This window comes from Camarhynchus parvulus, chromosome 6 (genome assembly GCF_901933205.1).
Source record: "Camarhynchus parvulus chromosome 6, STF_HiC, whole genome shotgun sequence".
Taxonomy (NCBI): domain Eukaryota; kingdom Metazoa; phylum Chordata; class Aves; order Passeriformes; family Thraupidae; genus Camarhynchus; species Camarhynchus parvulus.
This window is the reverse complement of record NC_044576.1, coordinates 20,983,382-20,999,106: the sequence shown is the minus strand read 5'-3', so window position 1 is coordinate 20,999,106 and position 15,725 is coordinate 20,983,382. Positions and strand designations below refer to the sequence as shown.

At 36.5% G+C, this 15,725-nt stretch overlaps 1 protein-coding gene across 2 annotated transcripts in view; it reads left to right on the top strand.

Moving 5' to 3' along the window:
* Nucleotides 1–15,725, top strand: part of LOC115905082 (adhesion G protein-coupled receptor A1-like) — a 253,460-nt gene that overhangs the window by 25,091 nt on the left and 212,644 nt on the right. For both annotated transcript variants that reach the window (XM_030951166.1, XM_030951164.1), the window contains exon 2: nt 15,312–15,383. In XM_030951166.1, coding sequence (XP_030807026.1) covers nt 15,312–15,383 — 72 coding nt within the window. The remainder of the gene's footprint in view (nt 1–15,311; nt 15,384–15,725) is intronic.

The following is a 15,725-nucleotide window of genomic DNA, read 5'->3' as shown; positions in this document are numbered from 1 at the left end:
CTTAGGGATGAAATGAGCTTTGCCTAAACAATGCAGCTGGAGTTTTCTTAAGCTGTCTGAAGTTGACTCGTGTATCTCAGCTAATTCTTGCTCACAGTTCTTGTTCTCCTGGCATTTCTCAGCAATGCAATTCTTATTCATCCCAAAGCTCAGGTTGAAATCAGTGAAGTGGGAGGGAGATTTGCTTGTGCAGAGTTGCAGCCTGAGACACCGGAAATTTGATTTTGTTGCCAACTCACCCAGAAGTCCAAAGCCACATGAATAATTCTCTTTCTGGTACTTTGATTCACTTTCTGTGAAATAATAGTACTTAGAGAAATGGGTGTAATTTTAAGGGTAGAGAATACACAGATGTGCTTTATAAAACAAAGAACATTAGAGCTTTCAGTTGTAGGGACTTAATGAAGTTCATCTCATTTTTGCTTCTACTAGATCGCTCTGGATTTTGTCTTTGATCATAAAGCCTGTGTGAAAGTTTAAATATTTTTTCCATTATTCTTTTGCTTCTGATCTAACTGTTCTCAATACCCATTTTATTTTGCACTGGAAGCAAAGGGAGCTTGAAATTCTGTGTTTATTCATGTCCTGTGCTATTATCAAGAAAGATTATTGCAAAATAAATAACAGTCTTAGTTCCGTTCTGCTACAGCCAGTGAGAGAAGGCTTTGCAATGAAAAATAACCTTTGAAACTTAGCATAATTCAGAAAACAGTTTGCTATTTCAAATATCTGAAAATCTGTTCCCTTAGAAAAGATTATAAAAATTCTATTAGCCAAGGAAGATACCTTTCAGAGTAAGAAACAATATATTTATATATCCTCTAGTATGTGTATTGTAGCAATAAAAAGGGCACAGGAGATACTGCCTTTTGCTTTTCTGCACTTCCCTTTTGGTCTTGGCTATACGAAACTGCTTTAGGTAGCATTTTAACATTTAATAAAATTTTTTCAGTACATATGGCATGATAATGATCTTCAGATGCACATGTATCACAAAAGATAGCTGTTGTGTCATTCATTACTGTAGATGTAAGAAACATCAAAAGCAATTTAAAATTCCACTTATCTTGCCTCTGCTGAATCATAAGATAATGTCTGAGTGTCTGCACAGCAGTGTCTGAAAGGTAACACATCCCCTCTCTAGTACTGGTTAGTCTGATGAAGGAAACATGTCTGAGTGGTATATCTCCAGCATCTATAACTCTGAAATGAAGTAAACTTATGGATGGAGACTTTTTAGATAGAAATGTGAAAATAGCATTTAGAAAACAGATTTTCCTCTTTATTTAGTATAGGATTCTTAAGGCATGTTGGAGTTGAGTATCGGATTATTCAGCAGCAACTATATAGCTTTTAGTTAAGAAGTGCTTCAGGGCTGACAGTCTGAATATTTTGCTGTGAAAAGAGCCCTCAGGGAGCTGTGGACACTCAAAATGGAGCTGCTTGGTGAGATTCCCAAATTCTTACTCTCCTTCTGACTTGCTGGTACCTGGCAGGAGCTCTGGGTGAGTTTGAGTGTCCTGTGCACGTTGGCTCAGTCACCAGCAGCCTTTTCCCCATCCCGTGTGCGCTGGGGCTGTGCCGAGTCCTGCGGTGCCGCAGGAACCCTGACCTCTTCCCCTTCTTAAAATAGATGGCAATTCCAAAGGTTTACTGTGGGCTCCAGAGGAGCAAAATGGAGTGTCCTGCAGGGGTAAGTGCTGTGGCAGGGAAGTGTGAGGCTCCCTGCTCTGCCAGGCAAATCACTGCATTTTGTGACTCCAGGGTCTACTGCAGCAGAGGACTTAGAGTGTCAGACTTTGAAGGGTAGGAAGGAAGCATTGCTGAAGTTGTGACTCAGGGCTGTGGTTTACTGGAGAAAAAGAGGCCTGATCTTTAAAGGACTCCTCTTGTGTGCCTGGATGGTACCCTTGGGTCAGATTTTTTTCTTCATTTGTTGTTGCTTTTGTATCCACAGTATCTAGAAACTTCTTGTTTTAAAGAAAGTTGGCAACCAGACTTCTCAGAGATGGAGACTTTAAAAAGTGCCAAATCCCTCAAAAACTAATTCCAGAGCTGTCATCTTGTAATAAGATGCATTTTGTAGGTATAGAAACGTTTTTGAAATGAAAGAAAAAGCAAATCAGAGCATGACACATTAGATAATATTGCTGTAGGTAGACAACTGATGTGGTTGTGTTAAGCTTCACTTCAGGTATATTGTTCTTATGGGAGTGTGTGCTTATCATGCCATGAAATGCTTTAAGGTAATCTATATTATACATAAATATTCAGATTGGTAAGAGCAGAATCATACATAATTAAGACATTGAGCCATTCTTATTAATATTTTCCCTAGTCTATACTGAATATAATTGATTTTGTACTGAAGCAGTCAGGTCAGATTGCTTGGCTTAGGCGAAGGACTTGGAATGAAAATGTCTCTGTTTAGTCTAAAAGTGCCTAATACAAAGATTACAGTGAAGAGATATATTTAAAATGTGCATTGGGGTTTGTGTTACCATCTTGAAATAGTTTATTTTTGGAAATAAAATTCCTGCTTTTACCTCATCTTTAATACACAAAGCTTTCAGAAAACTTGGTGAAGAAGGACTTTCTGATGCCTTCTAAATATTCTGTGGCATTTACTGGGGCTAATTTCTGGCACAGTTTCTGTATTTCTATTTCTCCGAGTGTCTTGCTGATGTTCTATAAGAACTTGGAGTTTGGTGGAAGGAAGTAAACAAATTTTAGAGAAAGGGAGCTAAAAAGCTAGGAATATCAAAGTTAGCTTCATTCAATACCAGAAGCACAGCAGAAATAGATATTTAAATGAAGTTTGAAGGAAAATTATGTTTGCTCTTAGTTTAGTCTTTCATGTTATAAGGGTGAAACTGATCGAAACATCATTGAAATATTCAGGTTTAATGTTGGAAATCTTATTTGATAATCCAGAGAGTGTATGTTAGTTAATTTTTTTCTAATACAGGTTAAGGGTTTTTTTTGTTATCATCTGGCTGGCACTTGGTAATCTTTAAGATCTGTTACACGGTTTCCATCAAAATTCAGTAATAGTGTGAAATACTTGTACCAGCAACTTGCTGCCCTAAATTCTGTACATTAACCATCTCCTGTGTCAACTCAATGAGCACAAAGTAATAAATGTGTGAGCAGCAGAGAAATAACAACTATGTGTGTTGCATGAAATGCAGTTATAAATGATGAAATGGCATTTCAATGGAAAAGAGACAGATGGGTGCCCATGCTGATTTTGGCTGTTACAAGAATTGTCTGTTGTGGCCTGTACTTTCTTTTGCTTTCTTGTCTTTGATGGATGATGGATCTTCCATATATACCCAACTGCCTGTTACTCTAACAGGGGCTTGCCCAAAGAATGAATGTCTAAGGTATTTATTTTAGGAATTATTTAAGGACAGAGTATTTTTTTTGTCATTCTTCTTCAAGCAGGTTGTACTGATTTTCTAAAGAACAAAAATTATGTATCGCTTGTAGATCATTTTAGTAAATAGCTTGTAATTGTATGTGTACCAGAAAAGACAGTCTTTATCTTACTTTTCTTTACTTGTTTTACTTCATTAGTATTCATAGCTATACTCTCTTCCCTAACCCTGCTTTTATTTCTTTTGTGCCTTCTATTTCTTCAATTCTTTCTGAAGACAGTCTCTGTTTTTAAAAAATAAATAAGTGTGACTGGTCTTACTTATCCTTTCATGCCATTTCAGGCATCCCTGAAAGGTGCTATCACTCTCATTATTTATTCAAGGATCTGAAGACATTTCTGAAAAAAAGAATAAATTATTCTGTCATCATTAGTTTAGGAAAACTTTTAAAACCTCTGAAAGAAATGAATTGGGAAACCATTATGAATAACTGAGCTTCATTTAACATAGCTGTGATCATTTCAGGACGTGATTCCCTGCAAAGGCTCTGGAATTCCTTGTGGATATTGCTGCCAGAGTTTATTATTTTAAAAGCAATGCATTCAGCTACAGTTATTGTATAACTAAATGTTTTAGGAGCCATTTGGCAGAAATGCACACTGTGAGGTAAAGCTGAATATTTGCAATCGAGTACCAAACAAGATGTGGTTGAGAGAGCTGAACATTGACTGATGTGAAAGAAACAGATACAAAGCAAGGTAGGGAGAAGTGAGTTGTGTAATGGAAGTTGAATCAAATGATAGGTGTCTTTGTATTATTTATACCAGTGTTTTGAACAGTTGTGCTGAAAGCTTTATTTCGGAGATTGCAGCTATAGTTAAAATAGAAAGAACATCAAATATTGAACAACACAGCCTTAGGAAGATAATTTTAAGTACCTGAGCTGATAGATGCAGCATTTGAGACTGAGATTAAAAAAAGACAAATCACAACTGAGACTGTCATTGACCACTTTAGCTTGGAAGCTGGGAAGTAGATGGACTCAGAGATAATTGCTGTGTTGCACTCATCACATGGGGTGAAAACTGCCTTCTCAAATGTCCTAGGAGAATTTTCTTAAAGCCCGTTTTCTTAAGGTAACCACATTTCCCCTCACCAGTGCAAAATCTCTGCCTGATAAGGCACAAGGATATTGCTTAGGCTTAAAATTTGTACTTTCAACCAAGTAAGTGGAGTCTTCTGCTTACAATAATTAATTATTTATTGTCTAGTTAGGGACCCATGTTGGGTAAAGCAAAAGGAGTTTCTGGAAGAGCTCAAGGTCTGCATCCTCATGTTTGGAGTTTCTCAGTCTGACACTTCCTGTGACAATTCTCTTGCATAAATGTCTGATCTGTCCAGTAAGTTTAAAGCAGAGGATCTCTGTGCTGTCTAAATTTCAATTTTTTAGGAGTTGTTCAAGCTGTTGTAGTTTCTTTTTTTAAGTGGTGCTCAAGGCCAAAATAATCCACAACAGCTATTGTGGATTATACGATCTACAACATTGTATTGTGGATTACATAATTACACAAAAGTGTCCCTGTTTTACTACTCTGAGCAGTGCTCTGGTCTACCCGGGTCTGCTTTAGGCAGGAGATGGGCCTGGATGACCTCAAGAGGTCCCTTCCAATCCAGATGATTGGGAGAATCAAATTATCTGTCATCCTGCATTTTCTCCCTCAAATGGACACTAACCCAAATCTGTTTTTTAAACCATTTTGCAGACTTGAAGAACCTCCAAAAAGAACTATAAACTTGTATGATGGACTGTATGCATTGTGTTGGGTTCACTTGCTCTCCTGAATGAAATAAGAATAATCACTAACTGCTTAAAACTTTGGGCTGTCACTCAGCTAGAGTGTGTATCAGTAGCTGTCTGAAGTGCCATAGAAAAACTTCTTTGTCACTCCTTATTAACAGCTAAAACTCTTTTCCTCTCAGTCTTTGCCACCAAACGGAAGGCTGGGGACCATTCTGACATGCAGTCTTACTGGTTGAGGCAAAATAGAAAAAACAATTTAGATTTCCTAACCTAGCTCTTTAAATATATCCTTATGAGAAAAATTTTCTTTTCAAATTCAGCAAGGAATTATTTAATGATGCCAGACCAAGTGTTTTTTCAAGCTTTCAGCTTTCATATATATTACCCAAAGGATGTACAATGAGTTCTGCATTTCATTGAGTTATCAGAAGGTGTACATTGTCATTTAAAAAAAATATTACTGCAGATAGCCCTTTGGCAGAATACAATTACAGTCCTAGCAAAACTTGTAAGTTAAGCTATAAACATTATAAAAACGACAAACCAATTTGTGGCAAAATCAAAATAAATTACTACAATGGAAACTTTTCAGTATTTTTCTGGATTTATAGTCAGCAATTGTTACTGCTTAACTGTTTTAGTAATTGGGAGACACAAGCATTTTGCAGACAATTCTGAGCATAGTTTTCAGAAATAATATGGAAACTTTATAATGCTCTTTTAGAAATACATAAAAGATTAGCAAAACTGGGAAAAGCTAAATTAGTGTTTCAGGATTTAAGAGAACAGCAGCAAGCTGAATATAAGAAGTGCTGAAAAGACCTTACAAAGGAAACAAAAGGTAATATAAGAAGTGTAATAAAAAAGGAATAGTGACTCAGGAAATTTTACTCTTTGCACAAAGTGACTTAGACGTAAGTTATAGTAAAATCTGAATTAGGAAAGGTGAATTCTTTCTTATACAATTTTAAATTAAATGTTAATTATTTATTTGGTCGTCTTGCTAAAGTCCTTGAACTTAAAAATTCAAAATTTACTTATAGAACAAAGCCTCCTGACTGTATTGTATGTAGTGTTAAAAACAGATTTGGCCCACCTGTGGAGGTGTGAGGCTTTTGAGGCACTTGTGATCAATTGGCTGAGCAGTGGAGTGTCAGCCCAGGAGAGAGGAATGGTTATGCTGACCTTGCCGTGAATCACCATGGTGAGTCGCTTGCAGAAACCATTTTGAAGTGGGGAACTGAAATGAACTTCATATTCCCACTGCAACAAGTGTAAAAATTCATGTCCTGTAGGATAAAGATGTTTCTCAGCTCTTGTCTGTCTGGTTGGTGCTGAGTGTGCTGAAATGCTCAGTCTGCACATTGCTCTAGTGCATTGTTCTCTCAGCTTCTCTGCAACTCCTGGCGGTGTTTACACCATTGCTGATGGTGAATTTTATAAAAGTGTGAATGAGAAACAAACATAAGAATCTAATCTTCCCACAGGGCCAACTGAGTTGAATGAAAAACATGTCAGAAGCTAATCCTCCTGTAGACAATCACTTCAGTAAATCCATTTGCGTATTGCACAGGCTTATCAATGGAGAACTTTTAGTTTTTTTAATATTCTGTATGAATCTCATTTTCCCCACTAAAAATGGATTTTAAATACATATTGATAGAAGGATGTGCAGTGAGTCAAAGGCAAAACCAAGAACACCAGGGCATGCAGACCCATGCTGTCACCAGTTGGCTACATATGCTTTTAGAAATAGTGTTTTATTGCAAGGTCAGACATAAGGATTTCCTTTTCATTGTAGAGAGAGCTTTGAATGATTCCTCTCTTTCTCCAAAGAAAATGTTGACAATAGGATCTTTGATCTTCAGAAACTAATGCACATGACAAATTTAATTCTTGTAAATAATTCTGCTGCACTCAGTAAGACCCATCACAGGAAATTAAACATGTGTAACTATGTCTCAAGTGAAGACCATGCACATGGTAGGTAGAGTGATATAGTCCAAAAGTTCACTTAGATAAAGTTCTCTCTTCAAAAGATGTAATGGAAATGCTGTCTTATCAAAAGATCATGTGGGTTTTTTTAAGTAACTTTTGAAAAAAATGACATGCACTCAGGTTCAAATCTTGTAAAAGCAAGATTTATCTAGACAGCTGAATGGTGTTATAAGTGTCCATGTTGTAGTAAAATAGTAATGATTTATCACATTTTTTTATATCCTCATATTTTATGTTCAGTTCAGTATTATGTGATTTTAGGAAATATCACTGCATAATTCCAGTTTAGTATTCCAGTGCTATATTGCTATTGTCAAAACTTTTTCTACAATCATCCACTCATGATGTAAGTTTTCCAGGTGCTGACTTTCTTGAATACAATTGATTAAACCTGTATTCTGTAGAATAGAATACTGTATGACAACTCGGGTGTTCAGTGGTCTTTAGAAATAACCTTTAGACCTCAAGTTCTTGTGGGGAAAAAAAAAGTTTTACTTAATAGGATCATCTAGTTCAGAAATTCTCTAATGCTTGACAAAAGTCATAAAATAGACAAGCACATTTCTTTTCACAAGTACTTGCAGTCCTATTAGTAATGCTTTGATTCCTACTGCTACTTGTCCTGCTCAGTTAATTAATATCATTGTGGAGTGGGCTTGTTCAAAAGCTGAAAACACTTTTAACTCCCCCACCGTTAGGAAATCATATTAAAATTTCTATTTGAGAGTGACCTTGCTGCTTCCTTTTGTTGATACATTAATACCACAAAACCAGTATTGGGGAGAGATGAGTTGTGCGTCCTGCTAGTGATGATAATATTTTGTTTTACTGCTTGAATTGTGATGTTGCTTACAAAAAAAAGGCTCTTGGATAAGACTTTACCTAATTAAATCAGTTGATGTGGTAATTAATACAAGAATTCTCTGGGTTTGGTATTTTGAATGTGACCTAGCAGTCCCTTATATCATCCAAGAGAACTCTTGATGAAAAGCCATGAGTATGAACACCAAAGAAAAAAGAATAAGAGTTTTGCCCTACATATTAAATTGATGAAAGTGGGGCTATTGAACAGTGGTTTTCCACAAAGGCAGTGCTTTGTTTTCATACTACAGTTTCTCCCACATTCCATTAAATTTATGACAGGCTATTAGTGTTAATTTGCACTTTTGGAAGGACTTCCATTTAAATAACTAATTACCTAAAAGGAAATTTTTTGATGCTTATGCTTTCTTTTGCTATCATCAAATAGTGTCAAGATCTGGAAGCTGCTGTACTGCTGGTACTGTACAAATTAGAATGATAATTAGCACACTGTTACTGCCTCTTTGACTGTAGCTGTTTGGGGGTTGTTCTGCCATATGAACGTGCTATGTACAATAGTAGGCACTTTTTGGAGTATTTTTCTGCTTTCACTACTGCTTGATATTGCTGCAAGTGAATGGGTTTAACACAAGCTGGTATATGTGAAAGATAATGATGAAACCAGCTGGAATTGGAGGTGCTGAGAGTCTGGATTTTATTGCTTTCTACAGGATTTTTGTATGATTCTTTTTAGGAATGCTGACCACATGTTTTGTTTAGTTTGAAAAGACAATACAATGGGCCACAATCCCCTTCAGGAAGAGCAGTATCACTTTAGGCCATTATATGCATCTTTACCTTCTGATAATTTAGCTTTATGCTCTTTTTAAAGTTTTGATGTTCTCAAAGTCAGGAGGAGAGGCAGACACTGAATTACTGTGCACAGATACTATATGTAATAAATTAGTGAATACTCCCCATATCTTTACAACTTTTCCTTCCTTGTGTTTGGGTATCAGACTATGTAGATGTCCACCACACCCCATTCATCTCGTGAGCTGTCAGTAGTGTTTTCAGTCCTTTTTCTCTTTTCACTTGTTCAATCAGTTTTGTTATTGTTCTGTGACTTCCCTCCCAGTCTGTCTGTATAATTCTAATGTTATCTGTTGAAGTCTTAGGTAGTAGCTCAGTAGTTAGGCTGTGGTTTTAATTTGGGAGAGGGGAAGAAAAAAGTGCAGTTAGTACCGGTATTTTATAATAGCTCCATGTATCTCTCTCTGTGTGGCACAAAAAGCAGGTATCCTTTTCAAAATCTATTTTTCTATTTCTGCCATGTTTGTGGGCAAACTCCTTAATTTGTTTCTGTGGTGCAGCTCTCAATGAATTATGGATGTTGTGGCGAATAAACAATAGTCTGGTTTACCAAGAAGGATTTTAAAATGTTAAAAAATTTAGAAAAACTTAGCTTTTCATTTTACACTGTAGGATTTGAATACAAATTATGCCAGTCTTCTTCTGATAGAATAAGATTGAATTTCTGATAGAAATTAATTTTCCCTACCAGTGTTACAGGGAATTTCACAGGATGTCAGCTCACACTCCCTTTGTATCTAACCACATACCACATGTAAAGAGAATGAACATCTTAAACTTCAATTTGTTAGCTCTTATCAAACTTCCATGAAAAATTATTAACTGCTATTTGTACTTAAATTGTTATTTTGGAATAAAAGATACTTCAAGTTGCTTGACGTTAAGTTAGTATGTAAGAGAAACTTCACAACTCAAACCACAATTTCTGAACAGAACCCCTACACAGTTGTTCAGATGTACAGTCTTAGTGGACCAAGTTTGCAAATTCTTGTGGATGTCTGCCCTAGCACACCTTTCTACTTGAGAAGTGGAAAACTGAATAGGGATTAAGAGGAAGTGCACAGCAGGGGCAGGTGTTGCTGGGGGTCTGGGATGTGTTTCCTGTAGCACTTCAGCTGTGTCCCTTCAGCAGTGCTCAGTGAGTGGGGCTTAAAGGAAAGATTTGGAGATTTCAATTTTCTAGACATGGTCTATCAGCCTAGACACAGGCCTGGGTCAAGCTTGATCTGTGCCAGATCTTGGGCTGCTCCGCAGAAAATCAGGTGAAAGTTGACATTTTACTGGTTTTTCATGAAGTTTGGGTGGGAGTTTTTTGCTTGTGATTTTTGTGTATTTTCCCCTGTGAGTATTATCAGAGGAAATACATATTTTCATTAATGGGTCACACTTCCTTCTGTGTTCACTATGCATTTGGGAATAGCAGTCTTCATCTCCATGCCTTGTCCTCCATGGATTTGGTTATCTGAGCTGTGCTTTCTCTGGGGGTGTGCTGCTGTGTGAGCTCACAGGCTTTAGGCTTTACTGGGTGGGATGCAGCCCCATCCCACTGAAGAAGCCTCAGCTGTGGAATTTGTTTACTCTGTAATGTCATTGACTTTGGAGGCTTACTAAAAAGATTCTTTTTCTCTCTGAGGTTATAGGAAGTTGAAGTTTGTTTGCATTATGATTGAGAGCTCTTTATTTGATGCTTTTTAAATACTGTAGTAAGTTCTCTTATGCTGGGCATTTTTTATACTTGAATGACACTCTGTGTCACATCATCCTGTACTTTCTATGGTTTCACAAAACCAAAAATCACAGCATCATTTTAAGCAAACTGTGATTTGTGGCTTGTTTAATTCAAATGGAGGAATTGGAAAGAAAATCGGAGGAATTACTTTTATTCATTAGAACAATTTATTCTTTTAGATGTGTCTGTCCTGTAAAGCAAAGGTGTCCAGGAGAGAGTGGAAGCAATGGCTCATGGACTGGCCATGCTTCTCCATTGTTAGCATCTTCTTGGCATGATTTGGGTCCTGGTGTGTGGTGAGGTTGGTTGGTTGGTTTGCAGTGCAGGTTGGATGAAATTGTGTTCAGCCTGTGCTGCAGCCCCCCAGGGGAGTGCATTTGTGCCAGAAGCTACATGCATGGATTAAATGCTTTAGGATGTCAGTGCAAATCAAGAGAGGGTGTTTGAATGATATCCCTTCAGGACAGGAACAGTGCTGGAGGGCTCCACAGGGCCAGGAAAGGACAGACCTGGTGTTAATATCTTCTGAACAGCCTCACTGGGGTAAACTGTCCCCCAGAGTGTCTTGGCAGAAGGAGTAGCAAAGACATAAAATTTCAGAGGGTCAACTGCAGTAACAAAGTGATTCATAACACGTCTGATCAACAGAGTGGTACTGACAAGTAAATTGCTCCCCAGCACTAGTTTAGTTGTATCCTGTCAGAGCTGGGACTGAAAGTACCTTGATTTGGATTTTCAGTTACTTGGGCTTAAATCATTAATATATTGTGCAAAGACAGTTTGCAAACTGCTTTAAAGTAAATGCTTATTAGAAGGCTTCTCTGGGAAACTTCTTGCTTAACAAAACCAAAAAAATAAACAAAAGGAAAAAACCCACTGCCATCACAAAAAAACCAACCCCCAAACCAACCAATCAACCAACCCCAAAACCCAAACCAAAATCCACTAAGTAGTTTTTTTTTGTTTTGGTTTTGGAAAATACGATCATTGAAATAAAGGGTGCTCATTTTTCTGTGTTTCTTGTGTTGGAATAAAATATTTAAAATGTGAGATTCTTAGCACATGGCTAGAAACTGATAATTATTTAAACCAGCTGCCTAGTTGCAGTGTGTAGTGAGATTCATCACTGTGGTTCACTAACACATCAGAAAAAAAGTCCCAAAAAGCAACCAAGTGAAAATGCTATGGATAGATAAAATGTGAGAAGTGGGTGCATGGTGTTGGTTTATTTTTAAAAAATGCAACCTCTATTTGAAGTTTGATTAGAATGAGTCAATTTCTGTTAGATCTGACAGTTATAAATTTGTTATTAGCTTTCCAAAATAAAATACATGAATAGCACTTTTTAAAAATGTGCTTATGCTCCAAACCATTGCATCTCTAAGTACAGGAAAAGGATGCTTATCACTGCAAAATTTCTGCAGGTCTTTTATTAGAAGCATTTCCCTGTAAGGAGATGACTGTATTAGTGGGAAAAGAGAAACTTCCCTATTTTGGCCATACATGACACGTTTCATATCCAGTCTGTTAGTTGTCTAAAGAAATAATGTACAAAAATTATTCAGTGTTATTTCAGCATCAAGAGTCAGAGCCACAATTTTTCCCAACATTAATTATTTTATTAAAAATTTCATTTTCTGTAGTTTAGCCTCATTTTTCTGTTAGGATTTTGAACATTGTAACCAAAACTTTTCTCCCTTCCATCCTCATCCACACAGCAAATATTCTCAGAAGGGAAGGATGTTACAAGTTGCATTGAACGTTTAATAAGTGATTTATTATTGTATGAAAAATAATGGGATTTATGTTTGCCAGTGAAGTTGTTCATTTTATTCACAGAATTGATCTTCAGTGCGAACTAAATCCTTCTTGATAACAGCCTGTTGTGAGTTCTTGTACATCACTAAAACTAATTAAAAACAGGTGGATTCTTCCTATGGAGCAGTACCACCCAGCTCAATGAAATGGAGATAACTTGTATGAATTGTCAGAGAGGATGTTGTTTTCCTTAGGGACTGTACTGGAATGTTAGGATTCTCTAAAGCTGCATTTCTGAACAGAAAAAGAATCATATTTGAACTATGATACCCATATTACTTTGTTTATAAAACTTGAATTTAAGTTGGCGCTGTAGAGAAGAGGAAACCCTGAAGGAAACTTAATTTTTGAAACCTGATCTCTGTGTGAAAGTCTCTGTGAAACTCCGGTATAAAGATTTGAAGGGTTTCATTTAGGAACTCAAATCTACATAGCTAAGTTTTGTTGGTGGTTTTTTTTTTAATTTTGTGGTGTCACATTTTTCAAGACTCAGTTTATCTTTCACAAAAATGAATGAGATAACATTATTGAAGAATCATGAGCTGTGTTTACTGAGTATTCCATTGATGAACTAAATTAGCTGCTTAATCTTGTGATTTATTATTAGTTTGCTAGTTCTCTTTAATTAATAGGAGTTTGGCTTATGTGGGTGAATGACGCTGGTTTCAATCTATGTATGTAGGGCTGTACAGAACAGGACATGGAAGTAGGGCAGGAGACCACCTGGCTTGTGCTGCATTTTCATGGAGTGCCAGCGAAGTTCAGACTGGCCTCTCTTTCTGGGCAGAATAAATAGAAGGCTGGAAAAATAACTGTCACAATAAAATTTTTTTTTCAAGACAGAAATACTTGTATCTAAACCAGCTATAAGTTTTGAAATAATGTATCTTTGCAAATCAGAGCGGTCCAAATATATTCTTTGTATCTAATGTCATTGTAACAGACCTCGAAGATGGTCTCTCTGTAACAAGGCATATTAAAAAAATGACCCAATATGAAGTGGACTTAATTTATGTTAGTCTTTACAAGCCTAGCCAATTTTAATTTTGAGTCTTCATTTTTTCTTGACCGACTCTAGTTCTGTGCAGCCTCAGATGACAGGTTGAATAAAAGAATAAAGTAATAGACTGAAAATAAAACACTAGATCATTTCATATATTTACATTTTCTAGTTTAGATACTTTGAATTTTAAACAAGTCTTTCATCATGTCACTGCTGAAATGTATTCCTAAAATGGTAAAGAAGAGTTGGTAAATTAGATAAATAATATTATCATACATACGATTTTTAATCTGAGAAGTAGGAGGAGGAACTTGACATGTGGAGTTTCTTAATTGATGGAAATAAACTGTGTGTATATTGGAGCATGTTTAATTTTTTTTTGCAAGCTTAGGGTTCTCTGTGCTTTTAGATGCAAGGGTGTATGGATCATGGTCAATGCCAAATTGCCACTTGTGGGTGCCACTGTCTGTTTCTGGGTGAGGAGCGATGCTGCTGCACACATGCATTGACAAGCAGCATAGTGTGGGAAGGTCAGATCTGATCATATCTCTTCTCCATGTAGATGGCTCACAGTGGGCCATCAACTCATGTCAAAATATGCATTTATTCATGAATTTTAGATCTGCAGAAATCTCCAGATCTTACTAACATTGCACTATTTTAACTTTGCTGCATTAATATTTTTTTTCCTGTGGGTCAGTGTTGTTACATTTGCACCTAGAGGTGGGATTTTATGTGGTAGGTTTGTGTTGGGACAAAGAACTTACTGTTCATATACAATGGCAAGTGCTAAGAGCAAGACTGTCTTGTCTTGTGTAACAGATTGTTTTAAAACTTTGCAAAAAAATAAAGTTGATCAAAAAACCTCAAGTTTTCTAGTTAAGAATATAAAATTTCTTTTGTAATTTTTTGTCTTCTTTCTATCTTGTTGCAGACTGGTTATCTTATTCTGAAATGTACTTTTGTGCACTAGAGAAGTATAACTTATTGTAAATGTTACATTAAAAGACTCATTTCTCAGGCAGTTGGAATTAGATTTTTTCAGAGACAAATGTTTTCTATGCACATTGCATAATCATTAGATTAAAAACCCAATTTCTCCAGCTTCTAAAACAAACCATTTCTTTTGCATATTGAAAAGTTTTTAAGGGGTAACATCTTCAGAATAAGTGCATGTTCGTATTGTACTGCTTCTGAAATAGCTGGGAACATATAGTGATGGCAAATCGCTAAACTAGAAAGAATCACTTGTGAAATGCACAGTACCTTAACATAAAGATGAAGAATAAACAACTTTTTCAATGGCCTTGCATGCAGGGCCAGTTTGCAAGTATGTGATGGTGGTGGTGCTGGATGGGTCAGGCATAGCTTAATTACTGAATTTCTACTATGCAGAGGTTGCAACAGGAAAACATTTTTGGACTTGTCTGTTTTTGTTTGTCTCTCCTTTAGAAAATTAAATACTTTGAATATGTGAGCTATCCGTGGTATGATGACTTGTACCTCCCTGCTACAGCAGCCACTGCAAAGTGATTTTATTGTCCTCTAATCTACTGGAATAGTTTTTAACATGTCTTTTGCTTTACCACCCTTTTTGCAGACCAACAAGTACCTCAGTGTTAATTTAGAATCTACTAGTGAAGTGTGGGCATTTAGCAGTGTTAGAGTTTTCAAGCTGGAGTCAAAATTCATTTCTTGACGTATTTATTGACAGTGCTTTTATTTAATAAAGAAGAAACCACGCACTTTGGGAAATGATAATCTTTATGTCTATGATGGGAAAATGCAAATGAAGTGGTGAATTTTGTGATTAGTATTTTACAGAGCAGTCACTTACTAGAATTATATGTTTTAGATCAGTGGAATTATCATGTTCTATTAACCAGATTGTTTCCTGACTTCTTGTAGGATTCTGAGTAACAACAAGATCTTGGGGTTGAAGAATGGCTCTTTCTTCGGGCTGAGATCCCTGGAGAGACTGTGAGTAACTGATCAGCCTTGCTCCACCTTCAATTAAAAGTCTTTGTACTTTAAATATAGAAACAAACATCAGATAAGGAAGTTGAGATGTTCTGAGCTGTATTGCACAGTAGAGTTTCAAGGCAGTCATCAGGTTAAGAAACAGCATAAAAATGAGTGCATGGGGATGGATGTGGAACATGCAGGAAAGCACTGCCATCAATTTGGAACTAAAATAAACATCCAGTCAAAGCCTTCTACTACGCTATGTGCACTATCACAGCAAAGACTGCTATATGTAATGGCAACACTAATATACCTGACATGTAGTTTGGGTTATTTAACTCGTTGGTCTCCAATATT